Source organism: Myxine glutinosa, chromosome 3, assembly GCF_964187855.1.
Source record: "Myxine glutinosa chromosome 3, kmMyxGlut1.1, whole genome shotgun sequence".
In the NCBI taxonomy this organism is placed as follows: Eukaryota; Metazoa; Chordata; class Myxini; order Myxiniformes; family Myxinidae; genus Myxine; species Myxine glutinosa.
The window spans coordinates 55,874,839-55,900,613 of record NC_136263.1 but is presented as its reverse complement, the minus strand read 5'-3'; the positions used below and the strand labels follow the sequence as shown (position 1 = coordinate 55,900,613).

At 44.6% G+C, this 25,775-nt stretch overlaps 1 protein-coding gene across 2 annotated transcripts; it reads right to left on the bottom strand.

Moving 5' to 3' along the window:
* Nucleotides 1-1,915: 1,915 nt before the first annotated feature.
* Nucleotides 1,916-23,951, bottom strand: LOC144891121 (uncharacterized). Of its 2 annotated transcripts, XM_078773505.1 has the most exons (6): nucleotides 23,890-23,951; nucleotides 23,725-23,784; nucleotides 16,578-16,643; nucleotides 10,006-10,065; nucleotides 2,152-2,243; nucleotides 1,916-1,975 (listed from the first exon to the last, which is right to left on the bottom strand). In XM_078773505.1, the coding sequence occupies exons 1-6, from the start codon at nucleotides 23,943-23,945 to the stop codon at nucleotides 1,929-1,931; spliced, it is 381 nt and encodes a 126-aa protein (XP_078629631.1). In that variant the 5' UTR covers nucleotides 23,946-23,951; the 3' UTR covers nucleotides 1,916-1,928. The 2 variants fall into 2 exon arrangements, 1 of the variants encoding a protein (XP_078629631.1); XR_013622714.1 differs by lacking the exons at nucleotides 16,578-16,643; nucleotides 23,725-23,784; nucleotides 23,890-23,951 and adding an exon at nucleotides 10,168-10,220 and having other exon boundaries at nucleotides 1,919-2,243.
* Nucleotides 23,952-25,775: the final 1,824 nt, after the last annotated feature.

Here is a 25,775-nt window from a genome sequence, read left to right as displayed (position 1 = left end):
GATTTTCCCATTCTGAGGAGACATGCACTGAAGTTTGCATCACTGTTTGGGACGACCTACAGCTGTGAGCAGTTCTTTTCAAAACTGACTCTTGCAAAGACTCCGTTTCGCTCAAGACTGACTGACCCAAACCTGCAAAACCAGCTGCGAGTAACATCATCACTACCACCTGACACCAAACGCCTCGCCAAAGAGAAACAGTTCCAGCCATCGCATTAGGTGAGTCCGATATATGTATTCAATAATTTAGCATGGCCCTCGAAGGATGTTCTAAAAATCGAAATGGCCCTCGACAGGAAAAAGGTTCCCCACCCCTGATCTAAGACATACAGAATAACACATCTTTCTGCCGTGACTCCTCTCGGGGCTCGGAGGTACACCGTGACCGGGGTTTGGGGAGGAGCACGTAATATAAATAATCTTAAAATGATACGTGGTTCGGGATGAGGTCAGATGAGGTGATTAAGAGAGGTTTATCATTTCATATCAGCTCAACAGCGATACCTAAACCGAGAGTTAAATTATAATGTGATATTGAACAATATTTTAGATGGTGATTCTGCTTTTAAGAAAATTAAGCTATTATCTAAAATCGAAACACAAATATTCGTTGGTCCTTTTTTTCGAGCATAATGAAAGATGAGGAGAGTTGATAAGTTAAAGTAGGGAGAAAAATGGTGTAATTTTTCAAGAGATGGGGTGTGAGTCAATAAGTTTCCATAATTTTCCCCATTGACTTCAATGTTAAGTTTGATGTGTCCAAGAACCCCCATTATCCCTCTACTCACATTTGTGACCAAACACACAACCTGTGAAGCACCATTTGATTTTATGAAACGGATGGAATCGCCAGGACGGACATTGGTCAATAGTCATTGGTCATGCTACGCTGTCCACAGTTGGAAGCGAGGGGAAGCTGACATTTCTGGCATCAACCCTTCATTGGACCAAAAAAGCCAAAAACAGTCCGATACAGGGCCTCATGAGCAAGACTGGCTCTTTATTCGACAGTGCATGGTCAGTATGAGAAGCAAAGCAGATTGGACAGTTTAGAGGTAAATTTGCGACGTCTGATACTATATTTCCATCTATAGATGATATGAACACAGTACAATTGATTGATGATATGAACCCTGATGAACACAGTACAATTTATAAATGGGGGATTCCCTTCAGGAAAGGGATAAAGGAATAGTGGTGGAAAAAACACACAAATGCATCTGAAACAGTGTTGGACAACAATAATGAAGGCAAATTTTCGTTTGTTGATGGATATAAAGGGATTTATATTTTCCAATCAGACAAAGCAGTCTTTGTCTTTACAATCAAGACCATGCTCATATTTAGCACAAGAATGGATTGGCAAGCATCATTAGCCGAGAAGGCAGATGTACCGATGATGCAGTGCCCTCTGCTGGTTTTTGGCAGGAATTTGGAATTTGCCCAGGGTGCTAGTGATAGCTCCTCTACTCTTCCTGAAGGACACCATGTGATCTTTAACACTCACCACATCATGCGGGCACATGGGACACCCAGTTTAAGAACCATCTCACATCAAAATAAGATCATCCTGACCATGATCTTTAAGAACCACGTTAACCCTTCCCAACCCAAACCTATTACTTGCTTCCTTTCAGTGTTTCCTCCACCTCATTGATCATGTCATTTTACATTTTCATTGAAATTGATTTGCTCTCACAATCTGGTACCATCTACGATCCAAAGGTTGCCCCTTACGGAACGCAATTCAAATGTTTATCTTGCAGCTCGATCTTTAACTTCCTCATCTATTAAATTATCTTGTCTGTCCATTTTAATCCTTGCCTTCATCCTCAACCATAAATATTCCAAATCAGTATTGTTTTGTATTGGTTGAAGTGATGCTCAACTTGGCCAAATATTACACATTGGGTGCCTCTGCACTACAGTTACACCTGTGACCGAGTGAAGCTGTTAAAAGACCGCCATGGCGTCACTGCAGGATCAAAACAAAAAGTTTGGAGCAAGCAAGGGAAAGATTACTGTGATGATAGGAAGTTGTTTGTGTCACTGTCATGAGGAACAAGCAGCCACCACGCTATTTTGTAAGCCAAGCAGCCACCACCACGGAACAAGCAAGCTATTTTGTGAAGATGAATTCTCAAAACTCACCAGTTATCCGCTCATCACCAGATACATTTTTCAGTTGAGGCCCAGCGGACTCTTCCTCAACAGATCCATTTGACACTTTCAGCTCAGCATTCCTGCAGAAAAGAAAGATTTTGTGAAGCTGTCGTTAAATAAATGTCGCAAATAAGAAAATGTCAGAATAAATGTGCAGTCAGGCAGGTGAAAATTAGACTACATCGATTCTTTGTGTTTTTTACATTCAGACAGCAAACAACACCATGACACTGTGCTCCCCGACCAACTATCTTCAAAGACAGTTGCCAAGGAAGCCAAGAAATGTCACGTGGTAAAGAGGGGGTGAAGGTCACCCAAAAAATGTTTACACCACTTTTTCTTTGTTCTTCGTGTCCCAACCTCCTCACCTCCAAACTGTCTAGCCTGGTTTGAATCCCGACTCAGCAATACACTGTCGCACGAATCCCGACTCAGCAATACACTGTCGCGCGAATCCCTCGGTTAATGCCACAGGATCGCGGATGATCGAACGGGCTTTAACTGTGGCGACGATCAATTCAGATTCGACTATAAAAGCGCAGGAGGAAGAAGGAAGAGGAAGAAGCGGCAAGCGCTTACCTGTAGCGATCTGACGGCAGCTCCGATCCTGGAGGAAATGAACTCAAACGGAAATCCGGGGTAAAATGTACAAAAATAACAGGTTTATTCTGCGGAACCCGATACAAAGAAATGCGACGATAAAACCTAATTCTAAATTGGGACATCCCCACATAGACTTCAAATACGAGACAAAGGAAGAATGAATAAAATAAATGTCTCGTCGTGTGCTGGTGAATGCGAGCTTATTTGGCTGGCAGTGTAGCGGTCAGGAATCGACGGCTCCAAGCGCACAAGCCCACCACGGCTCCGATGTCGGCGGGAAGCAGGCCTCAATGCGCCCCTGTTCGCACGCCGTCAGGCTTCACCGAGCGCCTCGCTCACTATGCTCCGCCTGCAAGCCTTGCTCGTAGCACCAAGCCTCGCTCTAAGCGCACCAAGAGCACAGAGCACCAAGAAGAACCCAGGGAAGACGTCAACGACCACCAGGGAAGACGACGACCAAACACACAGAAGCACAAGCACCCGCGTATAACCCAGAACAAAGAACGTAGAGCGGAGAGCAAAGAGCGATCCCCAAGAGTCCAGCGCAGAGAGACAAAAAGCCCACAAGCGAGACGTTTTGTCACTCGCCCTGTGTCGTCAGTTCTGGCGCGTTACCAATCTGTGCCTCGTATCTTTTTGGTCTTTTGTGCCTTCCGACGTCACCGGCGCTCTTCCTCTAATCGGCAACCCCCTTCTAAGTCGTGTGTTCGCGCCTTCCGCACTGATTGGCCGAAGGTTCGCGCCTTCCGCACCAACTATCGCGCCTTCCACCTCAACTAATCACACGTTCCCTGGGCGTGGCTCCAGCCTGCCACGATGCTCACCGCCAGGCCAGCCGGAGGTGTGGCCGGCCGCGGCCCCATGCGGCGGTGCCCCGATCTGGCTTCCTGCCTGTTTTCTTCCAAAGTCATTGTGGTGGAGGGGAATTATTTAATGTGGTGCACGAATGGGCCTATCTTGTGTCTATGTGAGTGTGTTGCCATCAGGGACACTGGGTTGGCGACAGAGGGGACGACAAACGAGGGAATTTTATCCATAATCCCTGTACTACTTAGCACACCCCGCCCCCTCGTGGCGGGGCCACAGATACAACTTATACTGACATCCCAGCTAAACATATAACTTATTACAGGTAGATTCCCTACCTATCAGATCGACCTGGCTCTAGATATTCTTCTACACCCATGACATAACTCTCTCATCCTGGTAATTCACAGACAGGATAATTCATCAATGTGTGTGCCATCCTTTGGATGTACAGTCATGGCCAAAAATATTGGCACCATTGCCACTTTTTCAAAGAACTCACAATTTTCTCAAAAATAAGTTGAAATTGACAAAAGTATTTGGTCTCCACAATTCTTTATTTCACTGTTAATATTACAGAACCTCTGTTTTTGATTCAGAACTTAATATTTATTTTTTAAATCAGAAAATAAAACTAAATGACATTGACAAAATTATTGACACCCTCGACTTAATATTTGGAAGCACAGCCTTTGGACAAAATAACTGCAGTCAAGCGCTTCCTATAGCCATGAATGAGCTTCCCACACCTTTCTACTGGCCCACTCTTCTCCTGTTCTCCCAGATTTGAAGGATGCCTTCTCCCAACTGCTGATTTCAGATCTCCCCACAGGTGTTCAATGGGATTTAGATCTGGACTCATTCCTGGCCATTTAAGAACAGTCCAGCGTTTTGTATTGAACCATTCCTGGGTGCTTTTTGAAATGTGTTTGGGGTCATTGTCCTACTGCAATATCCATGACCTTCGACGGAGACCCAGCTTTCTGACACTGGGTTGAACATTGCGCTCCAAAATGCCTTAGTAATCTCCTGATTTATTGATGCCATGCACCCATTCAAGGCACCCAGTGCCAGAGGCAGCACATCAACCCCAAAACATCACTGAACCTCCTCCGTGTTTGACTGTAGGGAAGGTGTTATTCTCATTGAAGGCTTCATTTTGTTTTCTGTAAACATATAATTGATGTACTTTACCAAAAAGCTCTAATTTGGTCTCATCGGTCCACAGAAGGATTTTGGCTTGTTCAGGGGTGTTTTGGCAAACTCCAGTCAGGCTTTCTTATGTCTCTCAGTGGTGGGTCCTCCTGGGTCTTGTTACGTGTTACCTTCCCAAACTGCAGTGACGGTGCCCCTCAGAGTCTCGAGAGGGAACGCAGCAGAAAGATTTGTTCAAACTGAGTCGCGTGTTTTCAACAAGCAATCAACGAGATAGTCTCTCGAGAGAATCTCAAAGCCACCTTTGTTTATGTGGATAATGTCACTGCATGTGGACGAACACAGAACGAGAATGACAATAACTTGAAACGATTTATGGATGTAGCTCGCAAGTACAAACAGACTCTCAATGATGACAAATGCACTTTCTCAGCAAAAACTAGCAAACTTTTGGGATATACCGTTTCCGAAGGCTCGATTCGTCCTGACATGTGCCGTTTGCAAACTCTACTGGAAATGCCACCTCCTCGTGACTTAGCCATGCTGAGACGAAGCCCGGGGCTGTTCGCACATTATTCCAAATGGATGCCGAAGTATTCCGAGAAAATTTGTCCTCTGGTTGAAAGCAAAAAATTCCCGTCGTCTTCAGCTGCCAAAGGGGCTTTTCATAATTTGATTAATGATATTGCCCAAGTGGTTGTGATGTCAATTGACAACAGTGTGCCCTTCGTTGTTGAGACCAATGCCTCCAAGTACGCAATTGCAGCTACCTTGAATCAGTCAGGCCGACCCGTGGCCTTCTTCTCCAGAACGTTATCACACAGTAAGGGGCGCCACTTGTCTGATGAGAAGGATGCTTACGCCATTGTGGAGGCCTTGCGTAAGTGGAAACGCTTTCTTCTTGGAAAACACTTTTGTTTGATCACAGACCAGCGATCTGTAGCTTTTATGTTTGAAGGTCAACATTCCCAGAATATAAAGAATGAGAAAATTGCGAGGTGGCGTATCGAGCTTGCGGAATTTGGCTACGACATTCTACATCGCCCTGGCAAGGATAATGTAGCTGCCGATACATTTTATTGTGCTTTCTGTGTGACCGTGGGATCTGAGGGGGATTGCGGGAGCTGCATGATTCGCTCTGTCACCCGGGAGTCACTCGTCTGGCTCATTTTGTTTGATGTCGAAATCTTCCCTACTCTGTTGAGGACGTAAAGCGAATCTGTAGTTCTTGTCCTATTTGCGCTTAACTGAAACCGCATCAAGGGGTTTTGATCAAAGCCACCCAACCGTGGGAGCATCTGAACATTGATTTTAAAGGTCCCCTCCCTACAGACACCTCTAATCGTTATATGCTCACCATCAAAGACGAGTACTCACGCTTTCCAGTTGCTTTTCCTTGCAGAGATCTCTCTTCAAATTCAGTGATTAAAGGTCTCTCTGAGTTATTCGCACTGTTTGCTTGCCCAGCATACATTCATTCGGATCGTGGAGCCGCTTTCATGTCTCGAGAGATAAAACAATTCCTTCACGGAAGAGGTATAGCCTCCAGTCGAACGACCAGCTATAATTCGCAAGGCAATGGTTCGGTAGAACCATTCAATGGGGTAATCTGGTGTGCTGTTTCAATGCAACTCAAATCACGTTACCTTTAAGTCGGCCTGTGCGAAACGGTGCTGCCTGACATGCTACATTCGATACAATCTTTATTGTTCACGGCCACTAATTTAACACCGCATGAACGCGCGTTTTCCTATCATTGTCTGAGTTCTAGTGGACACTCACTAATGACATGGTTGTCAGAACCAGGACCTGTATTGCTACGTCGATCTATATGTCAAAGCAAATATGAGCCGCTCGTTGATGAAGTGAATCTTCTTGAAGCTAATGAGGAGTACGCTCATGTTCGCTTAGCCGATGGTCGCAAGACCACCGTGCCAATTCGTCACCTCGCGCCACGTAGGGAGGCTGTGGAGAGAATTTGGGACCCTGAGTCACAGGTAAAGTCACCCGAAGGGTTTTTGGAGAAGATTGCTGTACCGATCAAGGGTTTGTCAGAGATGGTGTCCGTGGCGCCCACTCTGAAAAAATCTCCCGACAATCGAGGAGATGCCACAGGAGGAGACGGAACGTACTCCTGAGCCGGGGATTTGTCGAACACGTAGTGGTTGATCTTGCCGACCTCCGAATCGTTTGAATATGCGATCTGCCATAGATTTGTTGATATTCTGCTTTGTCGTCAAAACCATCCTGGTGCCGTTTTCGTTTCACATTTATCGGAAATCATTATTATTTAAATTGATTTTGATTTGCTGCTATTAGGAGCTTCATTTTTCCAGTGGGAAAGATTGTGCTGATTGTGAAGAAGAGGAATTGAAAGTGTCGACCACTAGGGGCTTGTGAAGAAGAAGAGGAATTGAAAGTGTCGACCGCTAGGGGCTTGAGGCTATTTTAGATCTGGCCGTGCGAATGCTCGGGGAAGACTTGGCCTGCTTTGAGCCAAAGTCAGACAATGATTCATGCTGTTAAGATTGAGAAAGAGTACTCTGCGAGCTGGCTCGATTGTATTGCCTCACTTAATATTCGTAATCTATAAGCTTTAATATACTCTTGTTGTATTTGCCTGTGTTTCTTCGATCCTGCTTGATTCAAGTTTTATAAAGCCTGATATTGACAAAAAGCTTCTCCATCATTCATTACAGCGTTTGTGGTTCAAACCTTCCCCATTGTTCTCTTTCTCATTCCCATTCCATCATTTTCCTTCAATCCCCTTTCACAAACATTCATTTTCCTTCAATCCTCATTAACAAACCTTCATTTTCCTTCAATCGTCTTCCCAAACCTTCATTTTTCCTCTCTGCATTCGAAGCTCATTTCCAAACTCCAATTTACCGACATTGTACTTGAACTGACCGCCATTTTCAAGCACCCATTCTCAAATCCTTATTTCCCGACACTCGGATTCGAACCCCCCTTCTCAAACACACCCTCTCAAATCACATCACCTCACCATTGTTTCCACCTCCTCACATCCTGGTTACACAAAAGGCACCACACACCGTGCTCCACAAACTGCCAAGCAGAACGGTCAATGATCTCATCCCGGTAAGACTGACATCTTACATGTCTTTCACACACGCACCACAGAACCTTGCATCTTTCAGCACAGACACCTCAGGGCTGGCCTGTTGTGGAGCATCAATGAACGACACAAGACCTCCAACATTTATTTTCAGAGCTAAGCACCACACTCCACAACTCGACAGCACACGTCTCGCTTGCACCAAGCATCCACATGCATGGACACCTCGTTGAGCCATAATGGGCCAAACCTGTTCACATGAGGGTGAGGAAGGGGTCCCCAAAACGCATTGACCTCTTCCTTTTTGTCCCCTTTTCTGTCTAATTTCCCCAGATGAACATGGTACCGAACTGTATTTTGTTTAAAGCAAATTGTACAAGGGGTTTCATTGAATGCTAGGGATAGGACTGTTTCTTATTTGACACTGCAGTCTCTTGTAAATACGTGCCTGTTTAATGCAAGATCTGTTGTTTCCAAACCTGCAAGATTGTCTCTTTCCTTCATCGTTTAGACGTACTGGACAATAAATAGAAGGGAAATTGTACCCCACTGATTCACTACGCTAGTCCAGCCGGCATCCCACCTACCGTTTCGCTCGGCCGTATGTAATAAATAGATAAAGGCGGGAGCCGAGAGCATAGTCCCTATCTGAGCTAACTAATTAGTCACCGGGAAAGTAAAGTGAAAGTTAGCCGCAGGGACTATGCAACATTTTAATCACCTTAGATGGCGTCAGTGGTTGCTTTGGAACCCGTCCGGTCACAGAGTTGTTCACAACTGGTCGGCTGCAGGGTCTCAGGTCAGGAAGCAGTAACCACCAGGAAGCAGAAGCAGGAGAGCGGCCATCCGTAACCAGGCAATGTACCCGTAACAGATTTTTGTTTATCCCCTGGTGATGTTTCTGGACCTCCTCCACAATGTTTTCATCGCCATACACTCAAACACCACTCCCACACCACCTCAACACCCAACACCTTCTCAGTGATAAGTACATGAACTGATTAATTTAACTAATGTGGTGTTCATTGAGAGCAAGCATTATGGGAGAAATGGCCTCCTCAGAGTTCCTTGTGTTGGTCGACAGTATTTTTTTTTTTTTTTTTTTTGGATACATAATCGAGGCTCGTGAAAGAGCTAACATTTATCACACAAACAAATCAAACAGACAAACAAACAAAGTATATAAAAAGGGGAGCGGTAGACAAGATGGGGAGAGAAGGGGAAGCACATAAACACAACATTTGAGAGAAGGGACATCGGGAATGTGTGGGAGTGAGAGGGCTTGGGGGAGGAGGCGTGGGAAGGGGAGGGGAGGTGGGAGAAGTATAAACACGCGGACACCATTAATGATATTATTCTGATATAATATTGCACAAATCAGTTGTTGCGTCCTTTGTTATGGAACAAATATTTGCAAAAAAGATTAATATTTTGATATGCCTGGTTGAAGTGCATCACATCCCTCTCCTCAGATCAGGTAGCTCGTGACGCTTGTCATTTGCACTTCTCGATGGACATTCTTACAACCTTAAACTTCATCTGCTTCTTTAGATATCTCTTCCTTATTTTGGAGTCTGGCTGTGGGAACAGTTGTGGCAGTGGGAACAGGTGTGGCACAAGGTTTTCACGAATCGGTTGACCAATAGTTTTGTTGACTGGCAGGAATTTGTCATTTGTTCAGGGCACCGGCGATAATTTGTCAACTCTTTGCAAGAGACGTGCCAACCCAGTTTAAACTAGAACGCCACTCAGTAGGGCGCATACTCCCGCTGTGGGTGGCCGCCGCCGAGCCGTATCTTCCAATGGTAAAAAATCCTTCAAAAAATTCCTGGATCCGCAATAATATCCTGAGCTTCACCAAAAATGAATAAATTCTTCCTTATCCCAAGGGCAATCATCCCACCAACTTTCATCCAAATCCGTTTAGAACTTTTCCAGATATCTTGTCACAAACACATGAACACACGAACACACACACACGGACGACATGATCGAATGCATTACTCCTTGGGAGGAGTAACAACTCTGTGGAATCCCTCAGCCACGATACCTCCAACCAATGGTACAGAAATTATTTAAGGAGCAAAATGTGATCGAGACACGACAGGGAGAGCTTGAATTTGCTGAGATAAATACCATTCATATTGCGAGTATGTTTCATGTCAGGACATTCCAAAGGGATATTTTCTCTTACTTACACGTCATGTGGAATGTCACCACAACACTTGTTCTTCTTATCATGTGTGGTAAACTTTTGCCTAGGTTGAAAAATATTGAAAAGTCAGTTTCTTGTACATTTGGCACGGCAGATATTTCCAAAAACAAGTTTAAAAATTCAAGAGGAAAACAAAATTATTTACTTCAGATGCTTCCAACAACTGATTTTCTTTGCCTTGGTTGATGAAGCCTCGTTTATCTTTGGTTCCCTGCAAAAGAACAGAACTCTTAATCCACAATTGAGTACAAATGGGCTAAACCGGATTTCATATACATTCTCCATTTCAACAAATGACAGAATAATATCCCCTCCAGTAAACATCACGTTAAATAAAACTATGTGGGAAAAGGTGCATAAAAGAAAACATAAAAAACCCAGGATTTGATCAAGACGGGCGGACGGACAAGTGAATGTGCAATCGATGCGTTTCAGATTTGGAAAAGACCCCGCAGAGTTACATCCAACACATAAAATAACCCTGGAGTTCAGATTGCAGTCCACAGTGATTGCTTCATCAGTTTACCCATCCTCGAAACAGGGGAAAGGGATATACGTTGCGATTGTGGTTCGAACCTTCCCCATTGTTCTCTTCCTCATTCCCAATCTTTCATTTTTCCTCTCCGTATTCGAACATCATTTCCAAACCCTTATTTCCCAACACCCAGATTCGAACCCCCGTTGTCAAACACACCCTCTCAAATCACATCACCTCACCATTGTTTCCACCTCCTCAAATCCAGGGAACGCAAAAGCTTCTCACATCCTGGTAACTCTTTTTCCCTCCTCACATCCTGGTTACGCAAAAGGCGCCATGCACGGTGCTCCCCAAACTGCCAAGCAGAACAGGCAATGACCTCATTCCGGTAAGCCTGACATCTCAGAGGTCTTTCGCACAGACTCCCAGGGCCATCGACAAGGGCGTGGAAGGGAGGATGACCACACCGGGGCTCGGATCTAATTGTAAGAGGGATAGTGCCAGGATCCACACTGTGGATCAAGCAGACAGCTCTCGTGAGATGTCTGAGTATGAACAGATGAAGGTCATGACATTAGATCCAGAGAGAGTGGACATGAAGCAAATTAACAGCCTGGAGGAGTCAAAATACCCAAGGCAGATCTATGTGACAATGGAAGTAGAAGGAAGAGAGGTTCGCTTTCAGGTTGCCAGTGGTGCTTACATGCAATATTATTCCAAGGAAGTATGCCAGGAGGCTATGGAAGACTAACGAAATTTTATCCATGTACAATGGTACGACGGTAGTCCCACTGGGAAAATCCAACCTCAAGATAAAAAATCCAAAAAATGGAAGAATATACAAAGTAGAATTTGTAGTAATAGGAGGACTGCATACAAATTCTTGGCAGCAGGGCAGCACAGCAAATGGAGTTGACAACATTGCGCATAGAGAACCTGAGGAGCGTACATGCCAGAAAGGAAGAAAGTTTCCCTCTCAACAAGAGACAGCTGCTGGAGGAATTTGCAGATGTGTTTGAGGGGACTGGAAAGCTGGAAGCAAAATACCATCAAATGCTAGAGGAGAGTAAGAGGCCTGTAGTGCATCCACCAAGGCGTATTCCAATTGTGTTGAAAGGAAAGTTGAAAGCAGAATTAGGCAAGCTGAATGAGGCAGGGATAATAGCTCCTGTAGACTTGCCGACTCCCTGGGTATCCAGCCTTGTGTGTGTGGAGAAATCAAATGGGAAATCGAGAGTATGTCTGGATCCGACAGACCTTAATCAAGGACTGAAGAGATGTCACTATCCAATGACTACAATTCAGGACATACTGACAGAATTGAATGAGGCAAAGGTGTTCCGCGTATTTGATGCCAAGAATGGTTTCTGGCACATTGAACTGGATGAGGAGTGTTCATACTTGACCACGTTCAACACTCCATATGGTAGATATAGATGGCTGAGGATGCCATTTGGGCTCTCAACGGCCCTGGAAGAATTTCAGAGGAAACAAAACCAAGCACTCGAGGGTTTGCAGGGAGTGCAGTCAGTAGCAGATGACATCCTGGTGTTTGTGAAAGGAAAGACACAGGCAGAGGCAGAGCGAGACCATGACAGGAAGGTGAGAGTATTGATGGAGAGATGTATAGAGCGAGACCTGAAGCTGAACAAGGAAAAGGTGAAATTCAAACTCAAAGAAGTGACCTTCATTGGTCAAGTCGTCACTTCAGAGGGTCTGAAACCAAACCCAGAAAAGGTGAAAGCAGTTGTGCAAATGCCAAACCCAACTGATGTGCAAGGGGTACAGCGATTCATTGGGTTTGTCAACTGTCTCAGCAAATTCCTTCCAGGCCTTAGTGACAAGTGTGAGCCCCGAAGCAGACCGACACAGAAAGATGTCACCTGGTGGTGATCAGAAGTACATGAGAAAGTTATGCAGGAGACCAAGAGGCTGATTACTGCCGAATCAGTGCTCAAGTCCTGTGACTCATTGAAGGAGCTGAATGCAGGTGGATGCTATGGACACTGGACTTGGGGCTACACTGATCCAAGAAGGACATCGCATAGCATTTGCCAGCAGGGCTTTATCGGATGCAGAAACCAGGTATGCACAGATAGAGAAGGAGCTCCTTGCAGTTATGTTTGGTTTGGAAAAGTTTCATCTGCACACGTATGGGAGATAGGTGAAGTTGAAATCGGATCACAAACCGCTGGAGATCATTGCAACAAAGCCTCTCCACAGAGCACCAAAGAGGCTGCAGAGAATGCTTGTGAGGATGCAAGCATACAATGCTGAGATTCACTATCAGCCAGGCAAAGACATGCAAATGGCTGATACGCTTAGTAGAGCCTACACCTCAAGGACCCAATAACCGACAAGGAAAACAAGTTTGAGATGGTAAACATGCCAAGACATGTCCCAATCTCTCAACCATTCATTAGGGAGATTGAAGATCATACCAGACAAGATGGTATCATTCAACAACTCAAACTAATGATACAGACAAGATGGAAAGAGACGCAACATGAGGTTGAGCCAGTCCTTAGACCATACTTCCATGCAAGAGACGAATTGAGCACTCAGGGTGACCTGATCTTCAAGGGAGAAGGAGTTGTGATTCCCACATCAAAAAGGAAGGACATGGTGGAACCAGTTCACTCATCTCATCTGGGTGTGAACGGATGTGTAGGAAGAGCCAGAGAATGCATTTATTGGCCCAGAATGAATGCAGAAATTAAAGACTTTGTTCAAAAGTGCGAGACCTGCAGGTCTTTAGAGAGAGACCAGCCAAAGCAAACACTTCAACCCCATGACATTCCAGAGCGGCCATGGGCAAAAGTGGGAGCAGACCTCTTTCACTTGGAAGGGAAAATGTACTTGGTGACAGCGGACTGCTTCTCAAGTTTCTGTGAGATTGACTTCTTCCAAAACATCCTCTCATCAATCATCATTCGCAAACTTAAAGGACAATTTTGCGAGATGTGGAATCCCAGACATCCTGATCACAGATAATAGGCCACAGTTCACAGCCGAGAAATTTGTGAGGTTCTCAAAGAAATGGCAGTTTGATCACCATACATCGTCACCTCATTTCGCTTCGCTCAGATCAATGGAAAGGCCGAGAATGCAGTGAAGATTGCAAAGTCACTGCTGAGGAAGGCAAAGGCAGCAAATTCAGATCCCTACTTGAGCATGCTTGCCCTCCACAACACACCAACAAAAGAAATGTGGAGCAGTCCTGTAGAAAGGCTGATGAACAGACGAACCAGGACCTCACTTCCAATTTCTGAGAAGCTCCGAAAACAAGAGGTGCAGAAAGGCATGGGAGGTCAACTTAGATCAACTAAAAGCAGACAGGCATACTATTATAACAGAGGTGCCAAAGACCTACCGCCACTGAGAGTTGGAGACACAGTGAGGGTGAGGTCAACATCAGATAGACATCAGACATGCCAGAAAGCAGGAGTAACTGGGCAATCCTCACAACCTCGATCATGTGAAGTGATGACCGAGGAGGGTGCGAGGTACAGGAGAAACAGAAGACATCTGAGAAAGACGGATGAAACGGCTTGTCAGACGGAAGCAGATGTTGGGATATCAGAGGTTTTGCCACAGGCCCGGGAGAATGAACACATGGCAGATCGACAGAAGGCCTCCAGAGAACAGCGGGTGACAACCAGATCGGGGAGAGAAGTTCATCAACCCAAGTACCTCATGGATTACGTACAAGAGCAAAGAATACTGCGTCGTGGGTTGTGGTAAAGTGAAGTATATCATACTGTAGTAATGTGTAGTGTATCATTTTGTTGTATCCACTGAATAATCCAAAGGGAACAATTGGGGCAGAAGTATGTTGTTGTCGGGGTGGAGTAGTGAATACGAACTTATTATTTGGTAAATGCATATGGGTCTCAGTACAGTGAACATATTGGAACAAATTATGAAAGGAGGGATGTAACAGGGATAGCGCCAGAGGGCGCTGGAGAGCGAGTGCGGGTGTCGGGGCGGAGCGAGCTCAATGTTGTCGAGGAATGCGAACCGAGGAATAAAGGTTGCTCGTGTATGTGAACCCGAACAAGTTGTACATGAGTCTTCTATCCAGCAAGACGAGGAATGTTACACTAATAGGGGTCCAAAATTATTCCTTCAGTTATTTTTGTTTCATATGATTGTTTGTGACGATGAAACAACGTGTGCAGTTATATTTTGTGTCTCCCTCCAAGCCATTCAGGGCGATTCCCTGGCATACTATTGCCGTGGGCAGTAAACACCCTCCCTCGTGAAATAAACTAATGTGGGAACAACTTACATTATGATAATTGAGGTGATGCCATAATGACGGAAATTAACACAGGAATGTTGGCCAAATCCCAACCGGATAAAATGAGTTTGTAAACAAATCTGTTCACCTATACCATAAGAGAGCTGTGTGTGTAAATGTACGTTTGTGTGTGTGTGTGTGTGTGCGTGTGCGTGTTTGTGCAATATTAAATTTTCCTTTTTGGGTGTAGAAAGGGGAGTGTTTTTGGCATCTACAAAAAATAAAAATAACAACAAATTGATTTCTTCCAAAGACCAACAACAGGATTAGAACATCACCAGGTAACTCTGGATACTCCTGCTCCCACAGGAATAAATGAATAACACTCCAATTTCCCTTAACCATGGCATGCGTTTGGTCTGACAAAAATACAGAAACCTCCTTAGCTATAGGTTGATATGGGGAAAAAATTTGAAGGGGCCCGACACTTGGTATTGCCCCGGGGCCTATTCTGGCTCTCGGCGGCCCTGCACGCACCACATAACTTTGCATCTTTCAGCGCATACACCTTAGGGCTCACCTGTTGTGAAGCATCCATGAACAACACAAGACCTCCGACATTTATTTTCAGGGCTAAGCACCACACCTCACAACTCCACGACAGCACACCTCTCACTTGCACCAAGCATCCACCTGCAGTGACACCTCGTTGCGCCCTACGGGGCCAAGCCTGTTTACATGAAGGTGAGCAAGGGGTCCCAAACACACACAGACTTCTTCCTTTATCTTCCCTTTTCTGTCTAATTGCCAGGGATGAACATGGTGCCGAACTGTATTTTGTTTAAAGATGGTTATACAAGGGGTTTCATTGAATGCTACGGATAGGACCGTTTATGCGACACTGCATTCTCTTGTAAATACGTGCCTGTTTAATACAAGACTTGTTGTTTCCAAACCTGCTCGATTGTCTCTTTCCTTCATTAGTTCTCCGCAGCTTACAATAAATGGAAGGATGGTTGTACCCCACTGATTCACTACGCTAGTCAAGCCGGCATCCCGGATTGTGCATCGGCCGCATGTAATGAATAGATAAAGGTGGGAGCCGGGAGCATAGTCCCTATCTGAGGTAACTAATTAGTCACCGGGAAAGTAAAGTCCAGTTAGCCACAGGGACTCTGCCAGATATTAAATCACCTTAGATGGCATCCGTGGTTGCTTAGGAACCCGTCAGGTCAGAGTTGTCCACGACTGGTCGGCTTCAGGGTCTTACGGCAGGAAGCAGTAACCATCAGGAAGCAGAAGCAGAAGAGAGGCCACCCGTAACCAGGCAATGTACCCGTAACAGATTTTTGTTCATCCCCTGGTGATGTTTCTGCACCTCCTCCACAATGTTCTCATCACCATACACTCAAACACGACTTCCACACCACCTCATTACCACTCCCACACCACCTCAAGACCACCTCAACACCCAACACCTTCTCAGTGATAAGTACATGAACTGATTAATTTAACTAATGTGGTGTTCCTTGAGAGCAGGCATTATGGGAGAAATGGCCTCCTCAAAGCTCCTTGTGTTGGTTGACTATTGTTGGTATTATTCTGATACAATATTGCACAAATCAGTGGGATATTTTCACAATCACAAGGGATATTTTCTCTTACTTACACGTCACGTGCAACGTCACCACAACACTTGTTCTTCTTATCATGTGTGGTAAACTTTTGCCTAGGTTGAGAAAGATTGAAAAGTCAGTTTCTTGTACATTTGGCCTGGTAGATATATCCAAAAACAAGTTTAAAAAGTCAAGAGGAGGAAAATAAAATTATTTACTTCAGACGCTTCCAACAACTGATTTTCTTTGCCTTGGTTGATGAAGCCTCGTTCATCTGTGGTTCCCTGCAAAAGAATAGAACTCTTAATTCACAATTGAGTACAAATGGGCTAAACCGGATTTCTATACATTCTCCATTTCAACAAATGACAGAATAATATCCCCTCCAGTAAACATCACGTTAAATAAAATAATGTGGGAAAAGGTGCATAAAAGAAAACATAAAAAAACCCAGGATTTGATCAAGACGGGCAGACGGACGGACAAGTGAATGTGCAATCGATGTGTTTCAGATTTGGAAAAGACCACGCAGAGTTACGTCCAACACATAAAATAACCCTGGAGTTCAGATTGCAGTCCACAGTGATTGCTTCATCAGTTTACCCATCCTCGAACCAGGGGAAAGGGATATACGTTGCGATTGTGGTTCGAACCTTCCCCATTGTTCTCTTCCTCATTCCCAATCTTTCATTTTTACTCTCCGTATTCGAACCTCATTTGCAAACCCTTATTTCCCAACACCCAGATTCGAACCCCCGTTGTCAAACACACCCTCTCAAATCACATCACCTCACCATTGTTTCCACCTCCTCAAATCCAGGGAACGCAAAAGCTTCTCACATCCTGGTAACTCTTTTTCCCTCCTCACATCCTGGTTACGCAAAAGGCGCCATGCACGGTGCTCCCCAAACTGCCAAGCAGAACAGGCAATGACCTCATTCCGGTAAGCCTGACATCTCACAGGTCTTTCGCACAGGCTCCCAGGGCCATCGACAAGGGCGTGGAAGGGACGATGACCACACCGGGGCTCGGATCTAATTGTAAGAGGGATAGCGCCAGGATCCACACTGTGGATCAAGCAGACGACAGCTCTCGTGAGATGTCTGAGTATGAACAGATGAAGGTCATGACATTAGATCCAGAGAGAGTGGACATGAAGCAAATTAACAGCCTGGAGGAGTCAAAATACCCAAGGCAGATCTATGTGACAATGGAAGTAGGAGGAAGAGAGGTTCGCTTTCAGGTTGCCAGCGGTGCTTACATGCAATATTATTCCAAGGAAGTATGCCAGGAGGCTATGGAAGACTAACCAAATTTTATCCATGTACAATGGTACGACGGTAGTCCCACTGGGAAAATCTAACCTCAAGATAAAAAATCCAAAAAATGGAAGAAAATACAAAGTAGAATTTGTAGTAATATGAGGACTGCATACCAATTCTTGGCAGCAGGGCAGCACAGCAAATGGAGTTGACAACATTGCGCATAGAGAACCTGAGGAGCGTACATGCCAGAAAGGAAGAAAGTTTCCCTCTCAACAAGAGACAGCTGCTGGAGGAATTTGCAGATGTGTTTGAGGGGACTGGAAAGCTGGAAGCAAAATACCATCTAATGCTAGAGGAGAGTTAGAGGCCTGTAGTGCATTGTGGAGGAATAATTTCTCCTCATGTTCTACTATTAAAACTTCAAGAAACCCGTTTTAGCAAAATCAATGTTTTATTCACTTTTGAGAGTTTTGCTGTATTCTACTAAATGTACTAATTAGATATTAATGACGTTGTTCTGCCGGTCATGGCTGTAGCTCCTTCTGTAGGTCTTTGTTGAACCTCGTTCAGTTGTTGACCAGTCTCCAGTTGGTTGATCAGGTCAATTGGTCTTCAGTTGTTCACTCCTCTTCAGTCACTCTCCCAGTCCACTGCTTCTCTGTCACTCTCCCAGTTCTCTCTTGGTTTTAAAGCCCCGAACTCCTTTGATGTTGCGGAGCATGCAGGGTCACCCCAAAGGTTAATTCCCCTTGGGACATGAGCCTGCAAGCGTCTCTGGTTCCCTTATCCAAAAACCTTATTTGGCTCTTTTGGCCAGCTTTCTATGTTGGGAGACTGAGAGCACTACCTTATTTCTGTTCAAGAGGTCAAATGCTCTGACCTGCTGAGGGAGAATTTGCAGCCTGTGTTCCATCTATGGAACACAGGCTAAATATTGATAGACACAGATGGCAGTCCAAGAGCGGTACACATTCTGTCTTTTAAAATTAACTTCTCTCTGGACCACCTGTTAGCTCTTTAACCGAAGCTAAATAGTTCAAGAGGATTCACAGTTTTATCCAAACTGCACCACAGAGCATTTTTACTCCAGACACATTCTGTCTTTAATTATATTGCTCTAGTCCTATGCTCTTGGCTCATTTGTAAAGTAAAACATATTCCACTTTACACAAGATCACATTGAGATATATTCCAGCAATATTGTCAATAAGAATATTTATTCCCTGACAGCATCCACCAAGGCGTATTCCAATTGCGTTGAAAGGAAAGTTGAAAGCAGAATTAGGCAAGCTGAATGAGGCAGGGATAATAGCTCCTGTAGACTTGCCGACTCCCTGGGTATCCAGCCTTGTGTGTGTGGAGAAATCAAATGGGAAATCGAGAGTATGTCTGGATCCGACAGACCTTAATCAAGGACTGAAGAGATGGCACTATCCAATGACTACAATTCAGGACATACTGACAGAATTGAATGAGGCGAAGGTGTTCCGCGTATTTGATGCCAAGAATGGTTTCTGGCACATTGAACTGGATGAGGAGTGTTCATACTTGACCACGTTCAACACTCCATATGGTAGATTTAGATGGCTGAGGATGCCATTTGGGCTCTCAACGGCCCTGGAAGAATTTCAGAGGAAACAAAACCAAGCACTCGAGGGTTTGCAGGGAGTGCGGTCAGTAGCAGATGACATCCTGGTGTTTGGGAAAGGAAAGACACAGGCAGAGGCAGAGGCAGAGCGAGACCATGACAGGAAGGTGAGAGTATTGATGGAGAGATGTATAGAGCGAGACCTGAAGCTGAACAAGGAAAAGGTGAAATTCAAACTCAAAGAAGTGACCTTCATTGGTCAAGTCGTCACTTCAGAGGGTCTGAAACCAAACCCAGAAAAGGTGAAAGCAGTTGTCCAAATGCCAAACCCAACTGATGTGCAAGGGGTACAGCGATTCATTGGGTTTGTCAACTGTCTCAGCAAATTCCTTCCAGGCCTTAGTGATAAGTGTGAGCCCCGACGCAGACTGACACAGAAAGATGTCACCTGGTGGTGATCAGAAGTACATGAGAAAGTTATGTAGGAGACCAAGAGGCTGATTACTGCCAAATCAGTGCTCAGGTCCTGTGACTCATTGAAGGAGCTGAATGCAGGTGGATGCTATGGACACTGGACTTGGGGCTACACTGATCCAAGAAGGACATCGCATAGCATTTGCCAGCAGGGCTTTATCGGATGCAGAAACCAGGTATGCACAGATAGAGAAGGAGCTCCTTGCAGTTATGTTTGGTTTGGAAAAGCTTCATCTGCACACGTATGGGAGATAGGTGAAGTTGAAATCGGATCACAAACCGCTGGAGATCATTGCAACAAAGCCTCTCCACAGAGCACCAAAGAGGCTGCAGAGAATGCTTGTGAGGATGCAAGCATACAATGCTGAGATTCACTATCAGCCAGGCAAAGACATGCAAATGGCTGATACGCTTAGTAGAGCCTACACCTCAAGGACCCAATAACCGACAAGGAAAACGAGTTTGAGATGGTAAACATGCCAAGACATGTCCCAATCTCTCAACCATTCATTAGGGAGATTGAAGATCATACCAGACAAGATGGTATCATTCAACAACTCAAACTAATGATACAGACAGGATGGAAAGAGACGCAACATGAGGTTGAGCCAGTCCTTAGACCATACTTCCATGCAAGAGACGAATTGAGCACTGAGGGTGACCTGATCTTCAAGGGAGAAGGAGTTGTGATTCCCACATCAAAAAGGAAGGACATGGTGGAACCAGTTCACTCATCTCATCTGGGTGTGAACGGATGTGTAGGAAGAGCCAGATAATGCATTTACTGGCCCAGAATGAATGCAGAAATTAAAGACTTTGTTCAAAAGTGCGAGACCTGCAGGTCTTTAGAGAGAGACCAGCCAAAGCAAACACTTCAACCCCATGACATTCCAGAGCGGCCATGGGCAAAAGTGGGAGCAGACCTCTTTCACTTGGAAGGGAAAATGTACTTGGTGACAGCGGACTGCTTCTCAAGTTTCTGTGAGATTGACTTCTTCCAAAACATCCTCTCATCAATCATCATTCGCAAACTTAAAGGACAATTTTGCGAGATGTGGAATCCCAGACATCCTGATCACAGATAATAGGCCACAGTTCACAGCCGAGAAATTTGTGAGGTTCTCAAAGAAATGGCAGTTTGATCACCATACATCGTCACCTCATTTCGCTTCGCTCAGATCAATGGAAAGGCCAAGAATGCAGTGAAGATTGCAAAGTCACTGCTGAGGAAGGCAAAGGCAGCAAATTCAGATCCCAACTTGAGCATGCTTGCCTTCCACAACACACCAACAAAAGAAATGTGGAGCAGTCCTGTACAAAGGCTGATGAACAGACGAACCAGGACCTCACTTCCAATTTCTGAGAAGCTCCGAAAACAAGAGGTGCAGAAAGGCATGGGAGGTCAACTTAGATCAACTAAAAGCAGACAGGCATACTATTATAACAGATGTGCCAAAGACCTACCGCCACTGAGAGTTGGAGACACAGTGAGGGTGAGGTCAACATCAGATAGACATCAGACATGCCAGTAAGCAGGAGTAACTGGGCAATCCTCACAACCTCGATCATGTGAAGTGATGACCGAGGAGGGTGCGAGGTACAGGAGAAACAGAAGACATCTGAGAAAGACGGATGAAACGGCTTGTCAGACGGAAGCAGATGTTGGGATATCAGAGGTTTTGCCACAGGCCCAGGAGAATGAACACATGGCAGATCGACAGAAGGCCTCCAGAGAACAGCGGGTGACAACCAGATCGGGGAGAGAAGTTCATCAACCCAAGTACCTCATGGATTACGTACAAGAGCAAAGAATACTGCGTCGTGGGTTGTGGTAAAGTGTAGTATATCATACTGTAGTAATGTGTAGTGTATCATTTTGTTGTATCCACTGAATAATCCAAAGGGAACAATTGGGGCAGAAGTATGTTGTTGTCGGGGTGGAGTAGTGAATACGAACTTATTATTTGGTAAATGCATATGGGTCTCAGTACAGTGAACATATTGGAACAAATTATGAAAGGAGGGATGTAACAGGTATAGCGCCAGGGGGCGCTAGAGAGCGAGTGCGGGTGTCGGGGCGGAGCGAGCTCAATGTTGTCGAGGAATGCGAACCGAGGAATAAAGGTTGCTCGTGTATGTGAACCCGAACAAGTTGTACATGAGTCTTCTATCCAGCAAGACGAGGAATGTTACACTAATAGGGGCCCAAAATTATTCCTTCAGTTATTTTTGTTTCATATGATTGTTTGTGACGATGAAACAACGTGTGCAGTTATATTTTGTGTCTCCCTCCAAGCCATTCAGGGCGATTCCCTGGCATACTATTGCCGTGGGCAGTAAACACCCTCCCTCGTGAAATAAACTAATGTGGGAACAACTTACATTATGATAATTGAGGTGATGCCATAATGACGGAAATTAACACAGGAATGTTGGCCAAATCCCAACCGGATAAAATGAGTTTGTAAACAAATCTGTTCACCTATACCATAAGAGAGCTGTGTGTGTAAATGTACGTTTGTGTGTGTGTGTGTGTGTGTGTGTGTGTGTGTGTGTGTGTGTGTGTGTGTGTGTGTGTGTGCGTGTTTGTGAAATATTAAATTTTCCTTTTTGGGTGTAGAAAGGGAGTGTTTTTGGCATCTACAAAAAATAAAAATAACAACAAATTGATTTCTTCCAAAGACCAACAACAGGATTAGAACATCACCAGGTAACTCTGGATACTCCTGCTCCCACAGGAATAAATGAATAACACTCCAATTTCCCTTAACCATGGCATGCGTTTGGTCTGACAAAAATACAGAAACCTCCTTAGCTATAGGTTGATATGGGAAAAAAATTTGAAGGGGCCCGACACTTGGTATTGCCCCGGGGCCTATTCTGGCTCTCGGCGGCCCTGCACGCACCACATAACTTTGCATCTTTCAGTGCATACACCTTAGGGCTCACCTGTTGTGGAGCATCAATGAACAACACAAGACCTCCGACATTTATTTTCAGGGCTAAGCACCACACCTCACAACTCCACGACAGCACACCTCTCACTTGCACCAAGCATCCACCTGCAGTGACACCTCGTTGCGCCCTGCGGGGCCAAGCCTGTTTACATGAAGGTGAGCAAGGGGTCCCAAACACACACAGACTTCTTCCTTTATCTTCCCTTTTCTGTCTAATTGCCAGGGATGAACATGGTGCCGAACTGTATTTTGTTTAAAGATGGTTATACAAGGGGTTTCATTGAATGCTACGGATAGGACCGTTTATGCGACACTGCATTCTCTTGTAAATACGTGCCTGTTTAATACAAGACTTGTTGTTTCCAAACCTGCTCGATTGTCTCTTTCCTTCATTAGTTCTCCGCAGCTTACAATAAATGGAAGGATGGTTGTATCCCACTGATTCACTACGCTAGTCAAGCCGGCATCCCGGATTGTGCATCGGCCGCATGTAATGAATAGATAAAGGTGGGAGCCGAGAGCATAGTCCCTATCTGAGGTAACTAATTAGTCACCGGGAAAGTAAAGTCCAGTTAGCCACAGGGACTCTGCCAGATATTAAATCACCTTAGATGGCATCCGTGGTTGCTTAGGAACCCGTCAGGTCAGAGTTGTCCACGAGTGGTCGGCTTCAGGGTCTTACGGCCGGAAGCAGTAACCACCAGGAAGCAGAAGCAGAAGAGAGGCCACCCGTAACCAGGCAATGTACCCGTAACAGATTTTTGTTCATCCCCTGGTGATGTTTCTGCACCTCCTCCACAATGTTCTCATCACCATACACTCAAACACGACTTCCACACCACCTCATTACCACTCCCACACCACCTCAAGACCACCTCAACACCCAACACCTTCTCAGTGATAAGTACATGAACTGATTAATTTAACTAATGTGGTGTTCCTTGAGAGCAGGCATTATGGGAGAAATGGCCTCCTCAAAGCTCCTTGTGTTGGTTGACTATTGTTGGTATTATTCTGATACAATATTGCACAAATCAGTGGGATATTTTCACAATCACAAGGGATATTTTCTCTTACTTACACGTCACGTGCAACGTCACCACAACACTTGTTCTTCTTATCATGTGTGGTAAACTTTTGCCTAGGTTGAGAAAGATTGAAAAGTCAGTTTCTTGTACATTTGGCATGGTAGATATATCCAAAAACAAGTTTAAAAAGTCAAGAGGAGGAAAATAAAATTATTTACTTCAGACGCTTCCAACAACTGATTTTCTTTGCCTTGGTTGATGAAGCCTCGTTCATCTGTGGTTCCCTGCAAAAGAATAGAACTCTTAATTCACAATCGAGTACAAATGGGCTAAACCGGATTTCTATACATTCTCCATTTCAACAAATGACAGAATAATATCCCCTCCAGTAAACATCACGTTAAATAAAATAATGTGGGAAAAGGTGCATAAAAGAAAACATAAAAAAACCCAGGATTTGATCAAGACGGGCGGACGGACGGGCAAGTGAATGTGCAATCGATGCGTTTCAGATTTGGAAAAGACCCCGCAGAGTTACGTCCAACACATAAAATAACCCTGGAGTTCAGATATTTCCACAGTGATTACTTCGTAAGGTTACCCATCCTCGTACCAGGGGAAAGGGAGATAGGTTGTGATTGTGGTTGGAACCTTCCCCATTGTTCTCTTCCTCATTCCCAATCTTTCATTTTTCCTCTCCATATTCGAAGGTCACTTCCAAACTCGAATTTACCGACACCTGTACTTGAACTGACCGCCATTTTCAAGCACCGATTCTCAAACCCTTATTTCCCAACATCCGGTTTGGAATCCCCGTTCTCAAACACACCCTCTCAAATCACATCACCTCACCATTGTTTCCACTCCTCAAATCCTGGTCACGCAAAAGGCAAAGGCACACACCATGCTCCCCAAACTGCCAAGCAGAACAGTCAATTATCTCATCCCAGTAAGACTGACATCTTACATGTCTTTCGCACACGCACCACATAACCTTGCATCTTTCAGCACGCACACCTAATCATCACATTTGATTGGTCGACATTATTACACCTCAAGGGTAATATTTTGTCCAAGTACTGCTAATGCTAAACTAGAGCTTTTTTGAAAATGGAGGGTCAAAAAGGCGATTTGTGTTCTGCAGTGTTCAAATATTTAATCGATTTAAAATAAAAGTTTTGAAGAGAAACTATTTTTTTTCGGAACTTTACTGTCATTGATATTTTACACCACCTTATTTAACACGTTTAATTCGTTATTTGTGCCTGGTGTTTGTGTTTTTTTTATGACGTCACTAAAACAAGAAGTTTAATGTTTGGAATGATTTTCAATTTCATTCTCCTGTCAGACAGGCAGACAGACTAAACCAATTACCTTACTCCTGTGTGCGCTCGGGAGGACATTCCGTACCAATTTCAGAGCCAAACTACTGTTAGTTCTCACGAGTCAACCCCGTAGTTCTCATCCTTTTTTAAATGCTGAATGAAAAGTGAGGAAACATTTGGGTACATTTGGGTAATTCGTCGGACCCCGAACATGCGGGTCCAACGAATTACCCAAATGTACTCAAATGTAAGTGAGTTTACCCAAATGAAAGCACAATGTACCCAAATGTAAGACGTACTACGTAAAGGAAGGTTATTTTACGCGGTAAAACGTTACGGTGCGCTTCTTGACGTCCAAGAAAACCAATGCGAACAGAATTTTACAAATTTTACCGGCCCGATCGGTGGCAGCCATTTTAGGTCAGGGGGACATAACTCGGTATACATCTGCAGGATTAATGAATCCGTGCTGAAGCGACCAAGGTGGCGGTAAGTCTACCCACATAGGTTGATCCTAGACATTAGTGAAGTATAAATATTTGATGAAAGTTACACCCAACTTTCTTATTATTTGTATCGGAATGATGTGGAATATTTACCCAAAATGAAAATCAAAAAAAATGACGATTTACGCAAATGAACGGCAACGAGCAAAGATTTACCCAAACGAAGATCATCTCACACGGAACAAGTCACACAACGTGAAGTAAATATAAATATTTTACCCTAACCCTAACAACCCTAACTAACCCTAACCCTACCAGACCCTACCAGACCCT

Bases quoted from the DNA above. Each gene is read 5' to 3' on its own strand.
- LOC144891121 (XM_078773505.1), bottom strand. From the start codon at position 23,945: ATGAACGAGGCTTCATCAACCAAGGCAAAGAAAATCAGTTGTTGGAAG. The intron at 16,644-23,724 runs GTAAGTAAGAGA...ATTCTTTTGCAG, and splicing joins GGTGACGTTGCACGTGACGT to GGAACCACAGATGAACGAGG. The intron at 10,066-16,577 runs GTAAATAATTTT...TTTTCAACCTAG, and splicing joins AGTTGTTGGAAGCGTCTGAA to GCAAAAGTTTACCACACATG.